The sequence below is a fragment of the Brachyhypopomus gauderio genome, chromosome 1 (genome assembly GCF_052324685.1).
Source record: "Brachyhypopomus gauderio isolate BG-103 chromosome 1, BGAUD_0.2, whole genome shotgun sequence".
Lineage (NCBI taxonomy): Eukaryota > Metazoa > Chordata > Actinopteri > Gymnotiformes > Hypopomidae > Brachyhypopomus > Brachyhypopomus gauderio.
In genome coordinates this window covers 54,943,529-54,970,903 of record NC_135211.1, presented here as the reverse complement: position 1 = coordinate 54,970,903, position 27,375 = coordinate 54,943,529, and the positions used below count along the sequence as shown (strand labels likewise).

At 44.2% G+C, this 27,375-nt stretch overlaps 1 protein-coding gene across 3 annotated transcripts in view; it reads left to right on the top strand.

Annotated features, from left to right (window-relative positions):
- The window catches only part of abca1a (ATP-binding cassette, sub-family A (ABC1), member 1A), a 29,756-nt gene extending 3,899 nt beyond the window's left edge, over positions 1-25,857 (top strand). For 2 of the 3 annotated variants that reach the window (XM_077020380.1, XM_077020388.1), the window contains exons 4-50: positions 1,532-1,673; positions 1,930-2,048; positions 4,688-4,809; positions 6,121-6,312; positions 7,322-7,411; positions 10,196-10,436; positions 10,718-10,857; positions 11,005-11,121; positions 11,636-11,830; positions 12,234-12,439; positions 12,640-12,816; positions 13,027-13,249; positions 13,443-13,664; positions 13,833-14,037; positions 14,335-14,448; positions 14,565-14,739; positions 14,838-14,969; positions 15,104-15,243; positions 15,371-15,508; positions 15,640-15,872; positions 15,994-16,066; positions 16,183-16,385; positions 16,476-16,524; positions 16,639-16,758; positions 16,979-17,127; positions 17,219-17,343; positions 17,440-17,538; positions 17,659-17,848; positions 17,955-18,049; positions 18,133-18,165; positions 18,437-18,542; positions 18,746-18,820; positions 19,053-19,222; positions 19,337-19,514; positions 19,772-19,887; positions 20,024-20,168; positions 20,290-20,413; positions 20,831-20,960; positions 21,099-21,219; positions 21,381-21,443; positions 21,599-21,705; positions 21,842-21,983; positions 22,138-22,272; positions 22,807-22,910; positions 23,054-23,146; positions 23,308-23,551; positions 23,911-25,857. In XM_077020380.1, the coding sequence (XP_076876495.1) occupies positions 1,532-1,673; positions 1,930-2,048; positions 4,688-4,809; positions 6,121-6,312; positions 7,322-7,411; positions 10,196-10,436; positions 10,718-10,857; positions 11,005-11,121; positions 11,636-11,830; positions 12,234-12,439; positions 12,640-12,816; positions 13,027-13,249; positions 13,443-13,664; positions 13,833-14,037; positions 14,335-14,448; positions 14,565-14,739; positions 14,838-14,969; positions 15,104-15,243; positions 15,371-15,508; positions 15,640-15,872; positions 15,994-16,066; positions 16,183-16,385; positions 16,476-16,524; positions 16,639-16,758; positions 16,979-17,127; positions 17,219-17,343; positions 17,440-17,538; positions 17,659-17,848; positions 17,955-18,049; positions 18,133-18,165; positions 18,437-18,542; positions 18,746-18,820; positions 19,053-19,222; positions 19,337-19,514; positions 19,772-19,887; positions 20,024-20,168; positions 20,290-20,413; positions 20,831-20,960; positions 21,099-21,219; positions 21,381-21,443; positions 21,599-21,705; positions 21,842-21,983; positions 22,138-22,272; positions 22,807-22,910; positions 23,054-23,146; positions 23,308-23,551; positions 23,911-24,051 (6,653 nt within the window). In that variant the 3' untranslated portion in view covers positions 24,052-25,857. The remainder of the gene's footprint in view (positions 1-1,531; positions 1,674-1,929; positions 2,049-4,687; positions 4,810-6,120; positions 6,313-7,321; positions 7,412-10,195; positions 10,437-10,717; positions 10,858-11,004; positions 11,122-11,635; positions 11,831-12,233; positions 12,440-12,639; positions 12,817-13,026; positions 13,250-13,442; positions 13,665-13,832; positions 14,038-14,334; positions 14,449-14,564; positions 14,740-14,837; positions 14,970-15,103; positions 15,244-15,370; positions 15,509-15,639; positions 15,873-15,993; positions 16,067-16,182; positions 16,386-16,475; positions 16,525-16,638; positions 16,759-16,978; positions 17,128-17,218; positions 17,344-17,439; positions 17,539-17,658; positions 17,849-17,954; positions 18,050-18,132; positions 18,166-18,436; positions 18,543-18,745; positions 18,821-19,052; positions 19,223-19,336; positions 19,515-19,771; positions 19,888-20,023; positions 20,169-20,289; positions 20,414-20,830; positions 20,961-21,098; positions 21,220-21,380; positions 21,444-21,598; positions 21,706-21,841; positions 21,984-22,137; positions 22,273-22,806; positions 22,911-23,053; positions 23,147-23,307; positions 23,552-23,910) is intronic. The other variant, XM_077020397.1, reaches the window with a different exon arrangement.
- Positions 25,858-27,375: the final 1,518 nt, after the last annotated feature.

The following is a 27,375-nucleotide window of genomic DNA, read 5'->3' as shown; positions in this document are numbered from 1 at the left end:
TTAGCCTCAAAACACTGAAGTTTTCGGCCTTGTTATTTTGTGACCTGAAAATCGCTGATACTGATCACATTCTCTACCAGCATATAGTGCCGGCATGAAGAGCAGATAATCAAGCTTGCTTTGTAAACTAGTTCAGTTATTACTATCAGTGACACTGAAATGTAGGTCAACCATTTTCATATGCTGATTTGACACACTAAAATCTTCCACAGATCTTTCCACAGATAGAAATATGAAGGGTAATATGCCAGTATTAAATGCTATATTAGGGATTACTAAAATCCAATTAAACCAATTTCATCCAATTACCAATGTACAAGCTAATTAGTGTCACCTGAAGGTAAAAGTAATAATGATAAGTAATTGAACAGTTAAACAACTGTAATTATGAGTTTAACCCAATGATTTTAACAAAGCATGTATTCTATCACCAAATTCATATCAGACTGTCAATGTTTGCATTTGTGCTGTAAGTCCACCAGGTCTTATGTCAAGGGTGCCACGATAGCTCATAGTGTAGAGTAACATGTAACGCAACACCCCAGACACACACTCCCAGTGTGTTTACAGGTTCTCTTTATTCCAAGGGTGGGCTACAGAAGATTTTTACATGTTATGATCTTTGTAAATCAAACCCCCCACCAGATGGTCTCTTTTTCAACACTGCATTTTAACCTTAAAATTGTAATTCCTCTCTCTATTTCACACTACGTGGTAGAGTATGTGATGGGTGTGTGATGGGTTTATGATCATGTAAGGCTGCTTAACTGATGCTGATCCCTGTATTTCTCTACTGATTTTTCCGTGCACATGTGTTACTGAGGCAGAATCAGGTCAGATCGTCCTGGAGCTGTAAGCGCAGTTTTGATAAGGGGCTTCCTACCTGAACAACGTGACCGTTTTGTGACTGTTGCACCTGATTCTCCACTACACTTCTCCCCCCGTCGTTGGCTTAAGAATGAACATCCGTTATGCCCACCAACCGAAAAGTATATTTAGGGCATGATGTGTGGGGAGTGGTTTTATGTTTGTGCGTGCAACATTGTCTTGCTTTTAGGTTAGCTTTAGTTTTGCTATGATACACTTGATGCGAGGAGGAGAAGGGGGTGGGGGGTGGCTTCCTTAATTTGCGGGGCACGGTGGCTTTGTTCTGAGTAAATAAAAAATTTTCAAATAGACAGATACCACAAAAAGTAAACAGATATCTTTAATGACTTTGTATTCAGGTTCCAGTGTACTTTAAACACACAGATGCATTGTTGTTTTAGACCCAGTTGCTGTAAACCTCATTATCTCATAACCCCATTACCTCAGTCATCGTCCCCATAAGCTTAGCGCCCCATGACAAGTTTGAGTTGAACAAAATTCCCCTGACAGATTCAGCTGGATCAACTAATTTTTAATCATTTATGAGATTGGGCCTGGCACTCCCAGTAACTAATCTTGTTAATATCTTTTTGAAACATATTCTAGCTGGAGTTTGCACGTTCATCACCCAGACTAAATCAAGTCTGTTGCCCACCCTCTGTAGGTCACTTTCCCAACAAGGCCATGCCTTCAGCGGGCACCCTCCCCTGGGTGCAGGGCATCATCTGCAATGCCAACAACCCCTGCTTCCGCTACCCCACCCCCGGAGAGACGCCTGGGGTGGTGGGCAACTTCAACGACTCCATGTAAGTCATCCAGAATCAAATACCGCTACTGGTAAAATTCATCTCAGTTTTGCAACAGTCGCAACGGAGGCTTTCTTGCATTACAAAATCCACAGGTCTACATAATCCCTACAGTGAGCCCAATATGACAAAGTGGTACATGATGGCCAACAGAGGAATTTAAAAAATGTATGAAATGTAACCATTTGCAACTGTTGTAATTAGCTATGAGTGGTTGGTGCTCATATAACTGATTTGTTTTTCACTCCTCTTACAGAATCTCCCGGCTGTTCACCGATGCCAAGAAGATCCTCCTTTACAGCCAAAATGATAAGAGTTTTGAAGGGTACAAAGGACTTGTCAGGGCCCTCAGGAACCTACAGAGGAACACTGCAGGTATGCCGGAAATCTCCCATCACCAGCTGCCCTTCTCCTGTGCGACTGCTTCTGCCTGTAAGGTTACTGTGCGTTGCCTTGCAAAAAATAAAAAATTTTACTAACCTCAGTACCTGCATTCCGCCTTCTAAATATGGCTTTTGGAGTCTTCATAAAGAGAATATAAAATTTTATGTAGGGAGTTGTCATGTTCACAGGTCTTATCTGGACATGTTGTGTCCTCAGCATCCTTAGATAACTTGTTTTCCTGGAACACTGGGTTAACTAAGGGAAACGCCTGGGGCCCCCGCCCTAATACACAGTTAGAAGGGAGGGAGGTGCTGTATCAGGCTGTGCTGAAGTGGAAGACACCAGTCAGCAGGGGTGTTTGTTGCTTATTTTACTTCCTGGTTATCTATAAATGCTCTGGTGTGTTCTATGCAAATTGGAATTTGATCTAGGTGTATTCATCAAGATACGTTGCACATATTCTAATACTTTCATAATTGGACAAATATATGTATACGGTCCAGGAATTTAGCTTCACTGCTCACCCTTTTAAATAAGTAGTTGCTTTGTGCTCAAAGGTTGGGAAAACATCAACGAGTGAATTCAAACAGTATCAGATTTGCTCGCATTACATTAACGGACATCCCAAGTGTCGGATGTCTGTGGTTTAATGGACTGTAATGGCATCTTGGCCGTGTGTAGACACTGTAAGCTGAGCAAGCCATGATGCAAACATACACAGAGCCAGCAAACATGCGACAATCAGCAGGAGACAACATGTTCCTGGTGAAAGTTTACCCTTTACATATTTCCAGTGCTTACTTTGTTTGTTTGTTTGTTTTGGTTTGTTGTCTGTTTTCTCTCGGAAAAAGCCTCAAGGTTTTTTTTTTAAGTGGTGTCGACAAGTTTGTTTTCAAGAGCCAGGTGACACTGGACATTGTACACTGTACCAAATTCAAGCTGTTGATTTTTAGATTGTTGTTCTGCTGCTCGCAAATGATTGATCATGGGTTATTCATGATGAGTTAATGACTTTGTCCCTAGATTCTAGTCTAGTGGGCGTTAAGTCAGTTTGATTCTCTTTAACGCTCTGATTCTGCAATTGGCTGCTTATGATGGGACACTATACAAACCATACACACGTACTCACATTCAAACATGAGCGTTCAGATTGTACAGTAGTCTATCCAGGTTTATATTAAAGCAGGTTGATCCATTAGTGCCTGAACATGTGTGCTTTGGCCCCATTTAATTCCTCCTCGCATGCACCAGAGCCCCCACCTGTCCCAGCAGGTTACTGCCTGTTAGTTTTCCTTCTCCCTGCGCTAACTTGATTTTACTTGGTGCCTATTTACTTTGGGGCTCTCAGACACCTTGTTGGCATGCTTCATCAGTTCCCACATTTAAGCTGTCGAAACCCAACATGCTCTTTCAGTATTTAGCCCCAGTCTCACCCACCAGAACCCAACGACGTTATGCAAGATGTTATGTAGCTGCGTTACAGAAACTAAAATACATGTGGAGTGGGTGAAGGTGCACGTGGTATGTATACTAGTAACACTATTGGAGTCAGCAGTACAAAGTGTGCTGGGAGTTGTAGTATTACATAGCTGGTGCTGATAGATATTAATTAATGGTCCCAGAGTGCTTTGTATTCTCCTGAGTGCTGCTTTACAAAGTGGGTAAAACCTAGATGCCTCCAACACCCAGAGACAGTGTCCTCAAGGGAGCTCAATTTCCTCTTCTTCCAATGGGATTTCTGCCACTAAGGTGTCACTAGGATCTTTTAATGAGGTTATTATAGAACGCTGGTTACAGGTTATTACAGGACACTGCAGGATTTTTTTAGTTTTTATCTTTAGACGTGTGTATAAAAGACGATAACATAGCACGTCTTCTTCACCTGGTCAAGAAGATGCCTGAGATCTTCCGGCATTAAAAGGCAGTGTTAGTGAATGAGACGACTCTGCATCTGGGCTTCCAGACCTTACTAGACATTTCTTAAATAGGCATGAAGCTGACTTTGTAATATGCTTTTAATGCCATTTTATTCCAAAGCATCACACAAACATTCATATGAAGAAAAAAATTGTAAACAAAAATAAACAAAAACGGTTTGTAAGCTGTTTGCTGAAAGTTGAATGTCAATACTGCAAAAAGGGCAATGACCTGCAGTAACCCCAGAGAAAGGGAGCCCGACTCCGCCCAGTTTACACTAGACATTACTGGAATGTTCCAGCACATAAGACACAAGCTTTGTTTCTCTTTCTTTCTCTCTCTCCCTCCCTCTTTCTCTCTCTCTCTCTCTATCTATCTATCTCTCTGGCCTTGCAATACTCTCAACCATATTACATTCCTTCATATTTTATCAGCTGGGTCATTTGTCTCAAGATCATTGCTCTGTCTGTACTGTTTTATTGTTGAGGTGTGAATTTCACTGTTTGTGACAGATTTCACATTGTTGAAGCATAGAAAGAAATAAATGAATAATAGTTCATTCATACATTAACACATAAAATCTAACCATTATTTAACAATACTTTGATAGATGAATAAATAAATAATAAGCAACAGTCTTAGCATGATCGTTTCTGCCGAGTTTTGCCTAATTTCCTCATTTTGGTATTCGCTGTTTCTGCTTTGCTCTGCAGGCTTTAAGCTGAAAGATTTTCTCCGTGATAACGAAACCCTGTCTGAGTTCTTGGAGCAGAACGCCACTCTGACCAAATATGACGTGCAACAGATAGTGGAAGCAGACGTGAACCTGGAGAAGGTGAGAGACGTTAACCTCCCACCAAAGCACATGTCTGTACAATGGAGAAGGAACTGCTCCTCTGAGATAGCGTCTTTCCGGTGGACTTCTCCCTGCTTTCTCATTTGGTCATTTCTTTAGCACACACCCACACACCCTTAATTAAGGGCCTTGAGATACATGACACCAGAGCACTGGTTCAGATTTATGTCACCTGTTCATCTGTCCAGCTGGCCACTGTTATGTTATGAACGACCTTCGTCTCTTGTCCGCACACCTGTTTATAGAGGTTTTATGCTGGTGACCTTGGCACCCAAGGTTAAAAATGCTGGGTGTAAATGGGCAGATGGCAGTGGCAGGAGCTCACGTGACTACAGCAGTCAATAATAGCTCACGTGAGGAGACATGACATATGCGGGGAGAGGATGGAGTGTGTGTGTGTGTGTGTGTGTGTGTGGGGGGGGGGGGGTCATGTGACCAGTGAATGGCACGTGTGGAGAGGGTGGGGGTTGGATGGTGTTCACAGTTGATCTATGTTGAGCCAGTGCTGCAGGGGTTGGGGGGAGATGGGGGTGGAGAGTCTTGGGGGAGCTGGAAATAGCTGCTCGGAGCCCAGCTGTGTTGAAATTGTGACGCAGCCTTTTGAGATGCAGTGCAGCAACCGGTGTGTGTGTGTGTGTGTGTGTGTGTGTTCATTCTTTACTGTCATCATAAAGTCACGTAGTGTACAACATTCTCCATAGCACAACTCCATAGCACAACTAATGTTGTTAATCCAACATTAACACCTAATAACATTAATTTCAGACAACTGTACATTAAAAGACACATGACGAATATGACCGCTCGCCTAAACGTGCCAAAAAAAGTGGCCCCAAAACTCCAGTGTCATCTTTCATGCTTTGGTCAGACACTGAAAGAGTCGCCAGTAAAGTTGTGCATGTAGTGATAACCAGCAGTGAAGAGTGCCTTGTGCACAGCGTCTGAAAAATAACATGTTGAGGTCATCGCACTACCCGTAGTCTCTGTTGTTCAAGGATAATGTCAAGCAAGTACAGCTTGTCTTTCCCTTTGAAGAAAAATGCAGCTACTGAAAAAGGATAAAAACTGAAATGATTTTGTGATGTAATACAGAATCATCCTTTTACGGACCCCTTGACTTGTAGGTGGAGATTTTGTCAAGCACGTAAAGTGCGAGAACAGCACATTACTGTACCGTAGTGGATGTCCAAGTCCCCTGACCGAAGATTTTATACAGCATGCTCTCTGCTTGGCTTTCAGGAGGTGACTTATTAGGTACAGAATATTAACTACTATTTCTCTGATGTGTAGGTGCTGACTAAAGGTTTTGGAGTCCACCTCAAAGACTTGTGCAACACGACATCTCTGGAGGACTTTGTGACCATCGGTGATCCCAGGGTCACCCAGCTCACACAGAGCATCATCTGCGAATCATCCGCAGACTGGCTCGACAGCGCGGAGAACCACTTCCTGTCCAATCTTGACTTCTTGAAACCCATAAGGGTAAGGGCACCGCAGGTCTTATTCACAGGTCAAATGATCAGAGACGAGGGTTCATGCAGTGTGAGAGTGCGAGGAAGGCAGTGTTGTGCCATAGTCAGACTTGTAGCTGTTTGTGAACGTTATTATTCAAAATGTGCACCTTATTGATCAGGGGTGAGTTTCCCAAAATGTTCTTAGCGCTAAGTACTTCGTAACCTCATATGTAAGTACGAGGTTATGAAGTACTTAGCGCTAAGAACATTTTGGGAGACTCACCCCAGATGTTTAATAATTTGGCTGCTTTATTCAAAGCAGGCCAAGATGAATGGTCTCTTATTTGTCTGCTATTTCTTGAAATAAAGCAACCAAATCAAAACAAAAAATAAAAAATAAACACAATTATTTTTATGCCATAATCATGCAGTTTGATTTAACGGTTCTGGGTACTTCCCAGACTGGTTTCTACAATGGACACTTTGTACATTGAGTAATAACCAGAAAGAGTTGCATCAAACAAATTGCCACAAGCTGGGACAAGTGTATTTCTGTCCTTTGTGAATTGACCTTTGTCTCTTTTGTTGGTCAAGCTCACTGGAAAGAATCTTGTTGTGGCATAACAGATGCTTTTATGCAGTGCGTCCGTGGAAACCTCACGAGAAGCTAGGACGGTTAGGCCAGCATGCGTGAATGCGTTCTTTGGAAAACGGGAAAGCAGTGGTCATGGTCCACGTGCACGTATTGACTGGCACAGCAGTGAATGTCACCTTTTGTCTGATCAAAGTAATCAGACAATGAAAAGTCCAGCTTCATGTCACTTATATGGGCAAAGCAGCAGAGACTTAACCAATTATTCCTTTTCTATATGCAATTGTATATTTTAATGATCTTGTGCAATTAAGCACATGACAGTGCACTAATTTGCATGGCCTGACTGTTATACTGTGTTACGATCTTAAGATGTGGTTTCATCACCTTGGGCTTGGCAGTTCACCCTAACCTGTTTTGCTTTTTGTCTTCCCACGCTGTGCAGAAAGACGTCAGGTCTGACCCCAAGGTCGTGCAGGATGTGTCTATGGCAACAGACAGGCTGCTGGAGAGCTTGGGAAGATTGGCTGTGGAGGTGAGTGGCCCCTAAAATAACCCCATGACCTTCTTTGGAGGCAGGACCGGCCAGCAGAACAGTTGATAAGTCTGATAGAGTTTCTGCCACAGGTCCGAAATATTCTTGCATGTCTGTGTCTGGCCAAGTGTCGCTGGATCGAGATTAGTTTAAGGGACAGACAAAGTGGTGCATTGTGGGTACACACTACAACATTTTCCTGTAGAAGTTAGTATGCTGTTTAACATTTGTTTTATAAAGGATATTTTAGGATATTTTTATCTAGTTTTCTTTTATTGATATTGCATGCTTTGGGAGTTATGAATGTGTCACTGGAATTAAATTATTAGCGTTCCCTATATTTACAGCAGTAAATGAGGGAACCGTGGTTGCAGGGTTGGGTCTTCTGATGCTCTGGCACCTCAACCAGCCGTTGTGGGTCCAGGGTTGGGAAACTTGATGTGGGCAGGGAGCTGACAGAGGGTTAAGTGATTTAACATGGCCAGCATCTCTTCTAAAGGCTGGAGTCAAACAGCTGAGTTGGCTAGTTTGAGGAAGTTTGGGAGATGTGTTCTTTTTCTGTACACTTATACATGGACGTAGTTTTGATTTCATAAGTGGGGGGGACACAACCTGGGGTGGCGAACTGTTGAGCGGGGGGGGGGGGGGGGGGAGCTCGGAGCTGCATGATCCTAGTGCTAGATTTGTCGCTATTTGGATATTGTTTTTTTAACCGTTAAAAAGTGGGGGGGACATGACTTCGTCGCTACTTAAATATTTGGTTTTAACTGTAAAAACTGGGGGGGACCAAAACCGGCTTTTGAAAAAGTGGGGGGGACATGTCCCCCCCGTCCCCCCCCAAAACTACGTCCGTGCACTTATATATATGAAACATGCTGCATATTAAATTGATGTTGCTTAAACTAAATGTATGCGGTAAGATGTCTGTGTTTCTTTGGGTAAAAAAAATATTCAATTGATTCAGTGCATTCAGTCACATTTGCAAGCGACACATCACTTAGAGACCTCGTAAAGCTGCTAACGTTAACTGTTCACGCGGTAAACGCTGCAGAAATGAAGCCAACCACAGTCAGCTGTTCTTTGTTCTCGGCGTGCAGCTGTGGCTAGCGCGAGCTGAACTCCAGTAACCCCGTGGTGACGACGTCACGGGCGGCGGGGTTACCGCAGGTCGTTCCGCGATCCTCCGCCTTGTCTGTTTGGCTGCATTGCCACCCTTGCTACCTCTGTCACCTCCGTTTGACCGGCATCACGGTGACAGCATAACGTAAACAATATCCTTATGCGGTTTTTCTGCTTGTGGTTAGCGTGCGGATTAAAGTGGGTGCCTATCCGATATGATTCATAGCGTAATGACATGATTGCACTTCCTGTAAAGTCTGGCTTTGGTGGCATTACAGAACGCCATCAGGATATAACATAACTACGCTGCACAAACCGAGAATTAAAAGGATGCATGGGAAATGCGCGTTATTGTTTATGATGCTGCGGCTAAAACAAGCTACTACTTCGAACACGACATATAAAATAAGGTCGGGGCTTAGGAAACTGGACCGAAAATAGCGAATGTTTCTCACTGGCGTTATTGTATCTCGTGCTGTCTACATTTAGAATAATCCTTTTGTAGCAGAAGCAGAAAGCTTCCCTAATTTGCAACATGACCTAAAGTTACCCCTCTGCTCTGTTTAAAGTCGTTTTGTTGTCACAGTTAAGGTACAGTGCAAACGACGATACACTATTTGAAGCTTTACCCAAGAAAAGGCATATTTATTTTCCTCGTAATCACCACATATTGTGTCTCAGCAAAATGACTTATAGTAACCCCACTAGTCAGCACGTCCAGCAAACGTCTTCGAGCTATTTTTTCCATTTCTTCTTTAAAGGTGGAGAAGACACTTTAGCTTATGGTTACTCGCGGCGAAGAGGTATCATGCAAGGAACTATGTTAATTAGCACATTTTCGTCCTCTTTCGCTGAGGATTGCTGTCACCGCCGCGGCCGAATGACCGACAGTAACCCCGCTTCGCTGTTCACGCGCTCCGAGGCACGACGGGCTGTTGCTGGGCAAGAGGCGCGCGCGCGCGCACGTGCGGGGGGGGGGGGGGGTAGCGGTGAACTACGGAATGACAATAAACAGGTTAAATGTGCTCTCTATTTCAACAGATTTTTTTTTATAATTCTCTTGGTTAGTCACCATAAACACCACCCTGTATCTAACAAGGAAAACAACAAATTAATCGTACCTAGTGACAATAAGGTGTTGTGGTGTCTGCGTGGCAGCAAGAAGGACTTGTTTGACTTGAATACTGGTCAGATGTGTAATAAAAGTTCGATTCACGCATTTCGACCAGGTTGTTTTGGTTGCTCTCTCAGTGTGTTATGTAATGGGATGGAAGGGCCTTGATTCTCGTTCTGAATACATTTACTGAGGTCAAACCCTATATCACATGAGGAATTTAGTACGGCGTCCTTTTTATCTTTATTTCAGCATGTTCTGTTATTTTATTTGAAATCAGTTAACAACATGTAGGAATTACACATAGCTTGTCATCGGGAATGCTGGGATACCTGAATTTTACTTCCAGTCTTCCAGGTTTGTCCTGAACAGATACAGCATGGCCAATTACAGTAGAAGATGAGAAATAAAACCAACCTAGGAAAACCTCCTGTGTAGCCTGCTGTGTAGGATACCGTTAATTATATCGCATGCTATCTAAACGACGACAAATAAAAACGGCCATTCAGATGTTTATCTAAGTCGTTTAATTCTCCTCGTTTGTTCCTCAGCTGGCGAGTATGAAGAGCTGGCGTGACATGCGCAACGAGGTCCTGTACCTGACGGCCAACGCCACGCACTCGCCCAACCACATGTACCAGGCCGTGTCCCGCATCGTCTGTGGCCATCCCGAGGGCGGAGGCCTCAAGATCAAGTCCCTCAACTGGTACGAGGACAACAACTACAAGGCACTGTTCGGCAACCACAACGACAACGACAGCGAGCCCGTCTCTGTCTACGACAACACGTCCAGTGAGTCGGCGCCCCGACCTTCTGGGTCCGTCTGTTGATCGGGAATGACATTTGTATCTCTGCCCACTCACCATTTGCATTCAATTGTTGCAACTATACTAGATACTTCTATCAAAGTATCTGTCAACTCACATTCCTGTGTTTTGGTTCAACAACTAACGTGAGAGAAGCCCCGATTGCAGATGCTGGACTTGGCGTTTACACGTTTTGAGCACGCTCTCTCTCTCTCTCTCTCTCTCTCTCTCTCTCTCTCTCTCTCTCTCTCTCTCGTTCCCTCTCAGCGCCCTACTGTAACAACATGATGAAGAACCTGGAGTCCAGCCCCATCTCACGTATGATCTGGAGGGCCCTGAAACCCCTGCTGATGGGGAAGATCCTGTACACCCCCGACACTCCGGCCACCCAGAGGATCATCCACGAGGTGGGAGGATCCTGAGGGAGACTCGACCGCCGTCAGCATGTGTTTGCCGTCGAGGATATCGTGTGTAAAGTGGACTGAGTATTGAAATTATCTCTCATATGCTACTCTTGCTACTCTCTCCCTTTCTCTGTGTCTTCTCTCTCTCAGGTCAATAAGACGTTTCAAGATCTGGGTGTGCTGAGGGATCTAGGGGGGATGTGGGAGGAGATGAAAATAAAACTCTGGGACTTCATGGAGAACAGTGAGGAGATAGACCTTGTCCGGGTGAGCTGCACCTATTCTTCTTCTACTTTCAACAGCACATACATCCTTCAAACGTCCTATCTGACACTGTGTCAGCTGAGGCTGAGTGAGCATGAATCACGTAATTGAGAATGATGAAGCACGTTCCAATATAAGGCTCCACGATGCCTCACGGTGGCCAGTGTTGGAACTGCAAGTGATACTTGCTGCCTAGGCTCACGTGGTTAGGAATGTGCGACGCTAAAAAGTGGTTTGGACCTCAATGGCCCTCAAACTCTATCTGAGTGAGGAGTCAGATAATTTGGTCTCACAAATTCAAGGACTCACTTAACTGTTTGTATATAAACATGACAATGTAATGCACATTTGTATAATGTTTGTGGACGTTTAACTTTCAATTAACTCTCAAAACACAATTACTCCTAATAATAAAACAGCTAATGCTCCTAAAATGTATAATGCAAATTTTCTCAAAAGTCATGTAATCTGCTGCCATAAAAATGGTGTGTGATGAATGGAGATCTTCCCTCTGTAGACTCTACTACAGAACAACGCCAGCGCTCGGTTCTTCAATGCCAAGCTAGCTGGGACAGACTGGCGGGTGGAGGACGTCTCCAGCTTCTTGTCCAAGTCCTCAGAGGACATACGCCCTCCTGGTACAGCATACACCTGGAGGGAGGTGTACAATGAGACAGACCAAGCCATCCAACTGATCTCCCGCTTCATGGAGGTGCAGACACACACACACACACACACACACAAACACACACACACACACACACACACACACACACACACACACACACACACACACACACACACACACACACATTCCTGCTCAATCTGAGTTGCGCGTTAAAGCAAAGCACTGTCAATCTTATTTTCACAGATTTCTATTTTGATTGTGAAATGGATTTAGATCTAAAGCTAGATACATTTCTGTCAGTGTGTCAGTTTGATATTTTTCTAGGTTAATGTGTACAAATTAAGACACCAGACTGTCTGTCACCAGTTAATAATAAACAGGGCCGACTTGTTTGCTTAAACATACATGGTTATGAATTGAAATAAAACATTACCATGTTTTAATTCACCTTAATGGAAAACTCTGCCTACCACTCTCTGACTTCCAGTGTGTTAACTTGGACAAGCTGGAGCCAGTGGCCAATGAGGAACGGCTGGTCAACAAGTCCATGCGGCTGCTGGATGATCGGAAGTTCTGGGCTGGTATTGTGTTCCCGGATATTCAGGCCAACTCCTCGGAGATACCAGCGGACGTCAGCTACAAGATCCGCATGGACATCGACAACGTGGAGCGCACGAATAAGATCAAGGATGGGTACGTTTCTTAAACGTAAAGCACTGAATACATCAACAGTTATGCACTGTGTATATTGCATGTGACAGTACAACCTCAACTGAAATTATTTCATCATCCTCAGTGGTTTCCAGTGGATCCATCTTCAGTGGTTTCCAATATTTTGGAAGCAAAAAGCATTTACATTGTGTGATAATGTACATTCTGGTTTGTACTGCCAGGTACTGGGACCCTGGTCCTCGTGCCGATCCTTTTGAGGACCTACGCTACATCTGGGGTGGCTTCTCTTACCTTCAGGATGTCATCGAACATGGGATCATTCGGGCCCTGACGGGCAGCAAAGAGAAAACTGGAGTCTATATCCAGCAGATGCCTTACCCATGCTACGTCGACGACATGTAAGAGATGTCACATTACAATATCGCTTCATAACTTTGAACTTCTTTCTTCGAATTCCAGTTTCTTTGACCTTCGTTGTACATGGATAATGACATCTCATGCTCATCACTCATTGGTAGATGTAGTGCAGTAAACAATAACCATAGAGTTTTGCTTTCTGAAAAATTTCCTGTTGCCTGATGAAGTTTGTCCCCTTCCTCCTGCTGTAGTTTCCTGCGCGTGATGAGTCGCTCGATGCCCCTGTTCATGACGCTGGCCTGGATGTACTCTGTGGCCATCATCATAAAGGGCGTGGTCTATGAAAAGGAGGCGAGGCTAAAGGAGACTATGAGGATCATGGGATTGGATAACGGAATCCTGTGGCTGAGCTGGTTCATCAGCAGCCTGATCCCCCTGCTCATCAGTGCCGCCCTGCTGGTCCTCATTCTCAAGGCACGTGCTATCTTCATCATAACAACAAAGTCATAACCAAATCTCAATATGCATGAGGATATAGAGAATATATGAAAATAATAAATGAGAAATTCTAGAATCTTCTCACACACCTACATCTAAGGTTTTTTTCAGGTAAATTACCCCTTTCGAATATTCCGTCTCTAATTCTCTGCCTTTCTTTGTTAAACAGATGGGAAACCTGCTGCCCTACAGTGACCCTGGCGTGATCTACCTTTTCCTGGTCTCTTTCGCCATCGTCACCATCATGCAGTGCTTCCTGATCAGCACGCTCTTCTCCCGCGCCAACCTTGCGGCTGCCTGCGGGGGCATCATTTATTTCACCCTCTACCTGCCCTACGTGCTCTGCGTGGCCTGGCAGGACTACGTGGGCTTTGCGGCTAAAGTTGTGGTGGTGAGTGTCGTGACCGAGTGATGGAGCCCCACGTGAAACTCCCTGTGGGATTCAGCATAGAGAAGATAGAAGGCTTAATGCATGTCGAGCTTCATAATCCAGTACCAGTCACTCTTAGAAATGATATGGGGAATCATTTTATATCTTCCTCTCCCTCTCTCTCCTCAGAGCCTCCTGTCCCCGGTGGCGTTTGGCTTTGGCTGTGAGTACTTTGCCCTGTTTGAGGAGCAGGGTGTGGGGATTCAGTGGGACAACCTCCTCTCCAGCCCCATGGAGGAGGACAGCTACAGTCTCACTACCTCCATCTCCCTCATGCTTTTCGACGCTGTCCTATACGCTGTCATGACCTGGTACATCGAGGCCGTCTTCCCAGGTAAACGGCGCCCTTTCCTTTAGTTGACGCTTTCAAATTTAAGTGTTCAGGGGGTTTTCTTGCTTTTAATTCAGAATTATATTTAAATGTCAACTGTGTGGACGATTCACACATTCTCATAGTAGTAAGGCATAAATTAGCACGCATTAGTAAAGAGTGGAAGCTGTGACTGTAATAATATGCAACATTAAACGCTTTCACATAGCTGGATAATATGAATATAATGTTCCAAAATCATTAAACCAAGTCAATCTTTTTGCGCCTTGAAGCCATTAAATGTGTCATGTCTCCACCCAGGCCAGTATGGTATTCCTCGGCCGTGGTATTTCCCCTTAACCAAATCCTACTGGTGTGGAGAGAAATGTGGTTGGACTTCTGCACCATCCACCAACAAGCAGGAAAATGCAGAAGGTAAACCATCAAGTTCTTTCTTGCTATTTGTGTGACATTTAGCTTAAAGTAGCTTTTCCACTGCACTCAGTTAGAAAGTCTGCAAGTGTAAATGAACCATGTGTGTTGTTTTAAAGCGGTATGTATTGAGGAGGTGCCGGCTGATCTGGGACCTGGCGTGTACATCGAGAACCTGGTAAAGGTGTATAGACACGGCAACAAGCTGGCGGTGGATGGTCTGACTCTAGGCTTCTATGAGGACCAGATCACGTCATTTCTGGGCCACAATGGAGCAGGAAAGACCACAACCATGTAAGAGCACCGACAATGTTCTTTTACCATACAGTTTGATGTCGAAGTACTTTAGACCAGGGTTAAATGTTTTTTAATGTTTTATTCCCCTGCCCCAGGTCCATCCTCACTGGTCTGTTCCCCCCCACGTCTGGCACCGCCTACATTCTGGGCAAAGACATCCGCTCAGATCTGAGCACCATCCGCCAGAACTTGGGCGTGTGTCCGCAGCACAACATTCTCTTCAGCATGTGCGTACGCTCAGGCCTGTTTTATCCTCCATGTCTCAGGCTGCTCTGATCCGTCTCCCGATTGCCCATGTCGGTGTTGTGCATCTTGTTTGAAGTGCAATATGATTGAGCTGTGCTGTGTGATTGGTGTCTAGGCTGACGGTGGAGGAGCACATCTGGTTCTACGCCAGGCTGAAGGGCCTTCCCGCTGAGAAGGTGAGGTCTGAGATGGACCAGATAGTCGCAGACCTGGGCTTGCCTCACAAACGCAAGTCCCGCACCAGTAAACTGTCAGGTAAGCTTGAGTCACAAAACATGACAAAGAAACTATTTTGATTGGGCTAAATAACAGGCCTGCCTGTGGTCTCATTATACAGTTCGAGTAAAAAAAAAAAGAGTTATTTGTGTCGATGTCATTATAGGTGGAATGCAAAGAAAGCTGTCGGTAGCGCTGGCATTTGTCGGGGGTTCAAAGGTGGTGATCCTGGATGAGCCCACAGCTGGGGTCGACCCTTATGCTCGCAGGGGTATCTGGGACCTGCTGCTGAAGTACCGTCAAGGTACAGCTGCACAGATATTTCATCATTGCTTTGTTGTCTATATCAGTTCATTAAAGCCATTTGAACACTTCAAGGGTTCATTGTCAGATACCCCTAAATAACATCATCACTGATTGATGCACTGGTTTCAGGCCGAACCATCATCCTGTCCACCCACCACATGGACGAGGCGGACATTTTGGGAGATCGCATTGCCATCATCTCCCATGGGAAGCTGTGCTGTGTTGGATCCTCTCTCTTCCTGAAAACACAACTGGGGACTGGCTATTACCTGACATTGGTCAAGAGGGACTTTGACCTCTCTCTCACCTCCTGCCGTAACTCCAGCAGCACCGTGTCCTACTCCAAAACCAGCCTGAAAAAGGTGGGTGTGCGTTCAACAACGTCAACTTGGCTACATCAGGAGTTGACATAAGTGCGACTTTGAAGTTATTGTGAGCCAGTTCTGAGTAAATTAAGTATGTTGTGCTTTTTAAACGTTACAGGAAGACAGTGTGTCTGAAAGCAGCTCTGATGCTGGCTTGGGCAGTGACCACGAAAGTGAAACTACGACCATCGGTACGATTCTGATATGATATAACAAACAAGATCTTTAAGCTTTTGATATCGGTCATCGGCCCACATCATCCTAGATACAGTATATCCTTAACATCTCATCTCCTCTGATCTTTTAGATGTCTCCCTGATCTCCAGTCTGATCTTCAAGCATGTCCCCACCGCCAGACTGGTGGAGGATCTAGGCCACGAGCTCTCGTATGTGCTGCCTTATGAGGCAGCAAAGGACGGAGCCTTTGTTGAACTCTTCCACGAACTGGACGATCGCCTGACTGACCTTGGTATCTCCAGCTATGGCATCTCAGACACAACGCTGGAAGAGGTACTTCAGGATTACAGTGGTGATTTGATTTGTGATTTGATTCAACAAATATCCCAGTAAGAAGTGACTAAGATTGTTTTTTATGTGCAGATTTTCCTCAAAGTTGCAAATGACAATGGAGTTGATGCTGAGACCTCAGGTAAGATAAAGGTGTTACTTTTTTGGGGTCATTGCAGAGTACCCATTGAAATAATTAGATTATGCATTAGTTGAGACTTTTGACACTTAAAAAAATAAAAATTTTATATTCCAGATGGCACTATACTTCCAAGGAGGCACCGTAGACATGCATTTGGTGGTGATCATCAGAGCTGCCTGAGACCATTCACTGAGGATGATAGCTTTGATTTCAATGACTCAGAAGGTGATCCAGGTAGTTTTTTTTTACCCTTCATCCATTTCACCGCCATCACAGTATATCATAGTTTTCCATCTCCAATAGAATACCACAGATCACTTCAGCCATAAAAGGATTTGACACTTCAAACTGTGAAAATGTAACTTTTACCTGATAAAGACAAGGAGGGGGAAAGGGCAGAATTTAATCCACTTTATTAAGGAGTAATGTGGGTCATTTAATTATGTGTCTTTAGAGTCCCGGGAGACCGACTGGCTGGGAGGTTCTGATGGAAAAGGCTCATATCAGGTCAAAGGCTGGAGCCTGAAGAGACAGCAGTTCGTAGCTTTGCTCTGGAAACGCTTCCTGTATGCCCGGCGCTCCAGGAAAGGATTCTTTGCTCAGGTGAGTCGTAAAACCAGCTCACCACCACCCAACTTTCTGGTACATTCTGGAAATGTGAGCGATTGCTTTAACCAATCTTTACTTATTTCAGATTGTGTTACCAGCTGTGTTCGTATGCATCGCTCTGGTCTTCAGTCTGATCGTCCCGCCATTTGGCAAGTATCCCAGCCTTGCCCTGGAACCAAGCATGTATGAGGATCAGTACACCTTCATCAGGTACATACCACCACCTCGGCTCTGGAGTGAAAGTCAGTGTACTGTGTTTCAGTTAAGTAGGTGCCAGCGTGCTAATGGATTATGATTTTATCCTAGCAATGACGCCCCCAAGGATATCCACACAAACAGTCTAATTGGGACCTTAACTAACAGACCAGCTTACGGGGAACGATGTGCACAGAGAGGCAATCCTGTGTGAGTGTCAAAGTCACTCATTTCAGAGGCCCTGTGACATGTCACGGGCTTTTAATGTGGTACACAATCGACAACAGGAAATCAAAGCCGACCTAAAAAGGAAACGCTGCCTTTTTACAGAAACAGCTCGTGTCCAGTAAGAGAAGAAGAGTGGGTGGAGCCTGAGGTTCCTGAGACCGTGCAGTCCATGTTTGAGACAGGCAACTGGACCATGGAGAACCCCTCCCCTCTCTGTGAGTGCAGCTGTGACATGAAGAAGAAGATGTTACCAGAGTGTCCACCAGGAGCAGGTGGCCTGCCTCCCCCACAGGTAAAATCCACAGGCATGATGTTCACTTCAGGTTTTTATTAATGGTGTGGCCAACGGGATGTTGTTTAAATTTGTTCAGTCTTGAACTTTTTGCCTCCCTCTGTAGATCAAAGTCAGCAACATGGAGACTTTGCAAAATCTGACTGGGAGAAATATTTCAGATTACCTGGTGAAAACATATGCACAGATTATTGGCAAAAGGCAAGTTGAATTCTAGTAAATGTATTCATTATATGTTTAAATTGAGACCATCCTAACAACTACTTATTTGTTTTCGTAAACAGCTTGAAGAACAAGATCTGGGTCAATGAATTCAGGTATGTATGTCCTCGTTGAAATGCTGCGTAGCACATACTGCATACTGTTCTAAAATAAGCAAGGTGAAAAAATGGATCATCAAAGCATCAACCTTAAAATAATTTTGGATTATACTGTTTAATAATCCTCAGTAAACTTTGAGGAGTTTAAATGTTTCTTTTTAGAGTGCCAAAATTATGGATTCCAGGGGCATACCATCATATTATCATTAGTTTATTGTGGCATTAATGTTTTCTTCTGCCAACTCTTTATCTCATTGATCGTTCACAGATATGGTGGATTCTCATTGGGTGCCAGAAGTTCTCAGGGCATGCCCCCTGCTGATGACATCACAGATGCTATCTCTCACATCCGGAATCGTTTCAACATGGTGAAGGTGAATTCTAGTCTCCGTTATACCCACTACACAAATGTTGTCGATTATCTGGAATCAGTTTTTGTCGGACCATTCTTTATGCTATTACCTATTCATCTGTTATCAAACAAAAGATAACACACTTAGTAGATCAGCCCATCCCTACAAGGATCAGTCAGTTTACCTTCAAGTCTTACCCTACTAAAACGGGATATTTGTTCCAGGGCACTGCGGGCGACAGATTTCTAAGAAGCCTTTCTGGTTTCATCCAAGGCCTGGACACCAAAAATAATGTGAAGGTTGGTACACCCGTGTTAATTTTAAGAATAGACTGAGTTTAAGGTTACGACTAGAGTGATAATACACACATTTTAATTAAGTACATTATGAATAGTATTATATACATTATAAGTGAATAAAATTCACCAGTAGGCTGACACAACAATGTACAAACGTTAGTGAAACCGTTGTGGTTGTAAGCTGAAGTTTCAGGCCATGTTAAGCCACCATGCCCCTCGTGTCCTTGTGCAGATATGGTTCAATAACAAAGGTTGGCACAGTATCGGAGCCTTCCTCAACGTGATGAACAACGGCATCCTGCGTTCCAGCCTCCCTGCCGGCCTGGACCCTGCCAAGTTCGCCATCAGAGCTTTCAATCACCCCCTTAATCTCACAAAGGAACAGCTATCCCAGGTGGCGCTGTAAGTAAAGACCGGCGCTCACCTTGGAAGAAGGATTGAGAACTAAAAAAAGTGTAGACAAAGCCCACCAGGAGAATAGTTTAAAAGATTAAATCTTTAACTCCATTTTTGCAGGATGACCACCTCTGTCGATGTCTTGGTCTCCATCTGCGTCATCTTCGCCATGTCCTTCGTCCCGGCCAGCTTCGTGGTCTTTCTCATCCAGGAGAGAGTGAACAAAGCCAAGCACATGCAGTTTATTAGCGGAGTCCAGCCGTTCCTGTACTGGCTGGCCAACTTTGTCTGGGATATGGTGAGACTTCATTATGCTACTAAAATAGCAGATGACACAAATATTATATGACATTTGTTGGCATTTAGTGAATACCAACATTAATGTCTATATTGTTTCTATTTTGATGATTACATCTATAATTTTTGCATTGTAGTTTATGTCAGTTTTTTTTCAGAAGTAGAAACAATGTAATGTGTGTACAGACTGAAGGGAAGAGGAGTAGTTTAGCAGAAGTTCTGGGGTATAAAGCCTCTTACCTCGCCTTTCTCTTCCAGTGCAACTACATCGTCCCCGCCACCCTCGTCATCATCATCTTCGTCTGCTTCCAGCAGGAGGCGTACGTCTCCTCCACCAACCTGCCAGTTCTGGCTCTCCTTCTGCTGCTCTACGGGTACATATGGCTTTGATCAACCAGCGCATTTCTCCTCCCACTGTCACGGGTTGTATCCTGTAGCGTTGTTGTGTACTGTTATGGTGGATCGTTTGCGTTCTTAGGCCTGTGTATTTGTGTGTGTGTGTGTGTACAGGTGGTCCATAACCCCTCTGATGTACCCAGCATCCTTCTTCTTTAAAATTCCTAGCACTGCCTATGTGGTGCTAACTAGTGTCAACATCCTCATTGGGATCAATGGCAGTGTGTCCACGTTTGTACTGGAGCTTTTCGGCAGTAACGTAAGTACCAGCCATGCACAGAATCAGCAGCAATTAATGGTTAAGGTGTGTTCTTCTGACTGAAGCCTAACCATTCTTAAACATTCGAGAGCTCTAACATATGTCATGTGCCCTGATGCAGGAAATTGGTGGCATCAATGACATCTTGAAAAACGTGTTCCTGATCTTCCCTCACTTCTGCCTGGGTCGAGGATTGATCGATATGGTGAAGAACCAGGCTATGGCTGATGCCCTGGAGAGATTTGGTAGGATATCACATGCAGATTCATTCAGCTTTACACAGTGACTAAAGGAGCACTGCAGAAAGCTTCCTGCTTCTTTAATAACATAATAAACATACCAAAACTGCTGCCTCAGAAATCTCCCCTCAAACACAATTCTCCCCTCATGTTGCTACAAACTGTAGATTGTTTTGATTACAAGAAAGACTTTGTGTTGGATTTGACATGCGTGCTTAGTCAAAGTGCCTGTATTGACGTATATAGGTTAATTTCTAAGTAGAAGCAATTAGATTGCTTTCATCAAAAAGGTTTTATTTTTTAATGTGCAAGCCAGAACACCACATATGTTCACAAGCCTTTTGAATATTCCAACCTTTACCTGGAGGGCTTTTATAAATTATTAAATGCTGTACATTTTTAACCTTCTCCCCATTTTCTCAGGTGAGAATCGGTTCCGTTCCCCTCTGGCGTGGGACATGGTGGGCAAAAACCTCTTTGCCATGGCAGTGGAAGGCGTGGTCTTCTTCTCCATCACCGTGCTCATCCAATACCGCTTCTGCATCAAGGCCAGGTAATACCCCCACACCCACTTACTGTTACTAATTAAAATTTGGTTGCTAAATCAGTCACTAACCACATTGCATCACAGATGCAGTATTCTTCCTTGACCCATTTTGTTTCTGTGCTGCCTTTATCATTGTGTCTGTAGGGGAATTAGCACTCACCTGAAGCCAATAGGGGAGGAGGATGAGGACGTGGCCAGAGAGAGGCAGAGGATCCTGAGTGGGGGAGGCCACAGTGACATTCTGGAGCTGAAGGAGCTGACCAAGGTGAGCACCCTCTACCTGGACCAGGAGAGATGCGAAGGTTTAAGATTACTGTCTTGTGAAGATAAGATGGACTTTTCTGCTGCTGCGCAGAGTCAAGACTGCTGTGCTATAGCAAAGAGAGCCCTTTAGTAATAAACTGAAAGGATGTTATGTTGCTGCAGGTTTATAAGAGGAAGCAGAAGCCGGCTGTGGACAGATTGTGTGTGGGCATTCCACCAGGAGAGGTGAGATCATAGCCTTCACTCTCCCTTCTGAATCTGAGAACTATTCAGAACACTACTGACTGGTTACTTCAGCTGAAAAACTACTGAAAAGTACTCTGTCCAATTAATTGATGTCCAGGTCCATAATTTTTAATGTTCTTTCCTTCTCTTTGCAGTGCTTTGGATTACTCGGTGTTAATGGTGCTGGAAAGACAAGTACCTTCAAGATGCTGACTGGGGACTCTGTTGTCACAAGTGGAGAGGCCTATTTAGCTAGCAACAGGTATGAAAATGTATTATGTATGGCCTAATAGTGAGTAAATCACTCATTAATAAAACTACAGAAACACAAAGGACTGCTGTGAAAGTCTTGTGTTATATTTACGGACTTGCTGTTAACGCTTGGTTTGGCATTTCAGTGTGTTGACGGAGATCGACGCGGTCCACCAGAATATGGGCTACTGTCCACAGTTCGACGCCATCAATGACCTGCTCACAGGTCGGGAACACCTGGAGTTTTATGCCATCCTCCGTGGCGTCCCCGAGAAAGAAGTGTGTGAGGTCAGCATCGGAATCTCATCTGGATTTGAATTGGGATTAGGATTAGGAATCTGAATCTGGAACCGTTTAGCAGAATTAGCATAGCAAGGATCATACTGGTATATAAAGGATGCTAGCTGGTATCATTGGCTCACGTCGCACTCGTGTCTTGCAGGTGGCAGACTGGGGAATCCGTAAACTGGGACTGGTGAAGTATGTGGACAAAGCTGCAGGCAGCTACAGTGGAGGAAACATGCGGAAGCTCTCCACCGCCATCGCCCTGATCGGGGGCCCGCCAGTCGTCTTTCTGGTGAGTGCACAAGGAGTGCATGAATCTTGCATCATGGAAAAGAACCAGGTTCAAATCTCCCTCTTAAGGAGCCACAGCCACAGATTTGAACGACTGTTGTTTAATTCTGTCCAGTTACTGAGTCATCATGTCTGTGTTATTGCGACATTTTGTTTTCAAGGTTTTACTTGAACCTTGAAATACAGTAACAAATAAACTTTATTTACTGTGGTCGGTTACGATAACCCATCCAGAGGTCATCCAAGTTTCGTGACAGCACATCCGCCTGGCTCAGCTGGAGCTGGTTGGAGCAGAGCCCAGAATAAGTCCCCTTGGCTCGCTTGCCCTTTCCAGGAGCCAAACAATGACCGCGTGACCTCTGTGACACGACCTTTGTCCCTTACCACACTTTCAACTTTCCTCATGCTGGGATTTAGCACCTGATGGGTCAGGCTGTGCTCGTGACCCTTTTCCTGTTGTTTGCTTCTCTCTGCCTGTAATCGTTCCTACTGGGACTGTAAGCGAAGGTTAACCTGGCTATTTTTGTTTCGGCAGGACGAACCCACGACGGGGATGGATCCCAAGGCCCGCCGTGCCCTCTGGAACTGCATTCTCAGCATCATCAAAGAGGGGCGCTCTGTCGTTCTAACCTCACACAGGTGAGGTAGAAAGAGAGATGGAGAAACATACAACTCAAACTCACATCAACCTGAAGTCAGCTTTAATCGCTAGCTGCATTTGTGGTGTCTGTGATGCCCACATCTTACTAAACTCCCTTTCTGAATCTCCTTGTCCTTGGCAGTATGGAGGAGTGTGAGGCCCTGTGCACTCGCATGGCCATTATGGTCAATGGCAGTTTCCGCTGCTTGGGCAGTGTCCAGCACTTAAAGAACAGGTAGCACACCACAATCATAACTTCATCTGTTACATAACTCACACACGTTTTTTCAAAGAGCACGATCCTAATTCAATCCTGTCCCAATTACCGAGCTAGACATTCGACAGTGCGCAACACTATGACGGTGTTTGACAAGTGGCGTTCCTGTGTGTGCCCAGGTTCGGCGACGGCTACACCATCGTCCTCCGGGTGGCGGGCACCGACCCGCGGCTGGAGCCGGTGATGGAGTTCATCGAGCACGAGCTGCCCGGCAGCACGCTGAAGGAGAAGCACAGGAACATGCTGCAGTACCAGCTTCCCTCCTCCCTCTCCTCGCTGGCGAGGATCTTCAGCATTCTCTCCAAGAACAAGGAGGAGCTCAACATCGAGGACTACTCCGTCTCCCAGACCACGTTAGACCAAGTAAGGGCCCACATTCAGGCAGACGGCCTCTGGACTGCAGGGTTTTTCAAAAACGACCCTCAGGAAGGAAGCTTGATTATATTTGTTAGGCTTAGAGTAAGAGGCGAAGTTCAGTAAGGCTAGAGCAGAAACTTGTAGACTGCACCTCCGAATAGCCCAGGTTCAGATGTTGTTGCAATTTGTGAGATATTAAGAATATTTGCCTTAGCAATATCTAAAGTACAAAAATGATGAGTAATTGCTTGTAGGGATGATAGCAAACATGAAAGCTGAAATAAGCATGAAGTAATTATTATATAAATGTATGATTTTTAATTTTAGATTTTGTAAAACTTCAATCCCTGTTCTGTTTGCTTTAGGTTTTTGTTAATTTTGCCAAGGACCAAAGTGATGAGGACCACATTAAGGACATTTCCATGAACAAGAACGATATTGTGGTCGATTTTTCTGAACTCAACTCTTTTCTCATGAATGAAAAAGCCAAGGAGACCGTGGTGTGAAGCACCAAGCTCTCCACACAAGAGATGGGCTCATGTCTGTTTTCATGAGACTAGTGTCATTTTTTAATTTCTCTTCTTTTCTTTTTTTTTACTCCTTTTCTTATTTGTGTGGAGGTGCATGTGCCCAGTAGAGGGCGCCAAAACTAATGCATAACTCAATGCAAATCAATGCAAGAAACAAAACGGAGACGATTCCACTGAGATGGACGTGAGGAAGAGCCTGGAGCTCCGACCCCTCGCGGACGTTAACACGCGTGAAACTTGAAGCTCTCTAGTCATTCGCAGTGCTTTTTCCTTGAGGTGATTGACAAGTCTACTTTACGGAGTTCCTGCATTGTTTCAGACACTGCCAGCAAGACTGTAAATCAGGGTCTAACGTCTTGCTTTCATGAGCAGACTTGTAGTTGCTGGTAAGGACAATATGCCCCAGCAGCGATGCCTGATTCTAATTCTCTTTTTAGATATGCATCAAAACAATTTTTGGATAAAACATTTTCGTACAACTGTCGCAATTGTTGTCCACTGCCGTTCAGTAAAGTGGCTAAAGCAATTGACTAGGTGGTCAGCGCTCCAGTGATGGATAAGGAAAAGATACTCGCTGATATGAGAAGAAAAGAGAAACGAAACAGACCTGCTAGTTCGTGTTTTCTCTGAGGTATGCGTTGCATGCTTTACGAAGATCTGCGTGATCTGACGCATGCTTTTTATCCCACATGAGAGTTGTGATCATACTGTCATGTCCTGCTATTTTCAAGAGGGTTTAGACAGACGTGTGGTGTTCAGCATTGTTACTAACAGGGCACTTAGTTGAAATTCTTTTTTTTTTTTTTGTAATAAAATTCAAATTGAAGCTTATTAAAATATATACCTCAGATGACAGGAGGCGGCCTGTAACTGAACATTGTAGAAAATGTTAATAGTGCCAAACCACTCGAAGAAGGTGCAGACAGGAGTCACCAGTGAAGATCACATGACTGTTATCTCAACCAGCCAAACAAACATGTGAAGACACAAGGAAGCGAGTTTGACCCGCATTGTTCTGTGGTGTTACTATTGGATATCATGAACTGTGGTTGACTGCTACATGTGCTGTGGTCAGTGCTTTTTCGTGTGGTAGTATACACATGTTGTTTTATTTGAATACGGAGTTTCACACTTGAATTGCCTTGGGTATCTAATCTGGTCTGAAAAGCCTAAAGAAGTGGCTACATGTCCTATTAATGGGTGGTTTATACAATCGCTTCTCTGAAACTTTGAGCTCATAACTCAGGACTGTATTCTTGCTAAATCTAAATTCTAAATTTCTTGAATTTCTCTTAGTAATCTTGACTCATATTTTTGGCTGTGCGCTGTTTGTCCTGACCCAAAGAAACAGTGACCAAAAAGAACATAGTGCCCTCAGCTGACTTTTCGTCAAGGTGGTTTTATGTTAGGGGAGGTTTATAGTTAGATTCCCTTAAAATAAACTGCCACTGCAAATTGGGCAATATGGAAGAGAGTCGTTAGAAATATGGTGACTTTTCAACACTGACAATTCTATTTCTATGGAGAAATATATCCTAGAATATTTGGTCCAACATTGAAGCACTTTATAATAGCTCAACTGTTTTTTGTGGACATTCATAGTTCAATTTCATATACAAAATGCTTGTTGTTTAACAAACCTTGACATTAGTATAAAATGTCTCACCATTGTCTTTTGTGTTAAATTATGTGTTTACATTTTAAGTATTAAAGGCTATTTTAGTCTCTTATGTATTTTCTGTACTTATATATATGAATAATAAATTACATTTGGGCTCTAAATTGTGTTCAGTCCTGTTCTTTAAGGAGGTGGCAACACAGTTTCCTCATAGCTGACTTTTATCACATAGTTACACTGTGTTATTACATAGTTAATAGATTGTAACTACACTGCAACTGCAATGTGTTATTCTATAGTTATTAAATTGCAGTTAAATTGTTATTACATTGTAATTAAACTTAAGTATTCATATCACATTTTTACATAATTATTACACAGTTATTACATTGTGTTTATACATTGTGATCTGTGTTGACATGTTGGCATTGGTTTATGCGCATTGATTTTTTTTCTGGGTGTTTGTGCAGAAATATGTAAAACACACTCCTTTGCCTTTTTCCCAAGTTTCACTCTCGCCACAACCACCATTATTTCAACTGACAGAAAGGATCAGAACTCTGTTCTACAATCCATTCGGACAAAACTGAAAACAGCAAAAGGTCACTTGCAGGATCCACGCATGCGCAGTGACGTCAGCAAGTCAAATGTTTTTCACACGGAGTGCAGCAGAGATTTTACGTTAGCAAAGTAACTTATGCTAACTGGGATTAGCAATTTATTAGGGTGACCAAACGTCCGTATTTCCCGGGACATGTCCGTATTTCACGTCCTGTCCCGGGCGTCCCGGGATATTTTTTAAAACTGGAAATGTCCTGGTTTTTAAATTACGTTAATCGGGCCATTAATTCTACAGGCACTAGGACCCTGAGCACGGCGCTGTATGACACGGAATCCCTGAGCCTCATCAGTTGAGCCTCATCATACTCAACTGGCGGAGAACCAACAACGTTCGCCCACCCCCCCCCTACCCCATGGACGCTAATGATGAAAAAAAGAGATCAAGTTATTTTACACCGCTTGACCAAGAAATGTCTGCATATGCAGAAAGTGTATATATTTAATAAAAAAAAACTACAGCAGCCTCCAAACAAAGAATTGGCATGGCAAAAAATTGCTGACCAAGTTAATGCGTAAGTTATTTGTGACGTTCGGGCTGTCACGAAGGATGAGACACGGAATCCTCTTTGACTGACGTCACTTTATATTTATTTGACATGTAGCACACGAAGCGCACGAAGAACATATAGCTCACAGATACTTGCACACTGTAGACAAGCATACACTACGTGCAGACTTCGACAACGACGAGCACAGGACACTGCGCGAGCGCACATTAAATAGACAAACCACATTAGCCCCACGTGATTACGAGACGATTCACAGGTGAGACAGATTATCACACGACATAACCATAACTACGCATATCCACAGATGCAGACAAAGCACGTGGACAACGTGTACACATGCCCAAAAGGGAGGGGCTGGGGTCCTGACGCCCCCTCCAAGGGCACTACCCGTCCCGGGGTGCCAACAGGACCGAGTGCCCCGAACCCACGACGATGGGCGGATCTGACGCGCTCAGTCCTGCGTCTGGGAGGTGATTGCCCTTGGCGAAGCGTCCGTCCTGAATCGCCTAGCACACCCTCCCTGGGAAGACCGGGGAAAAAACGTCAGACACA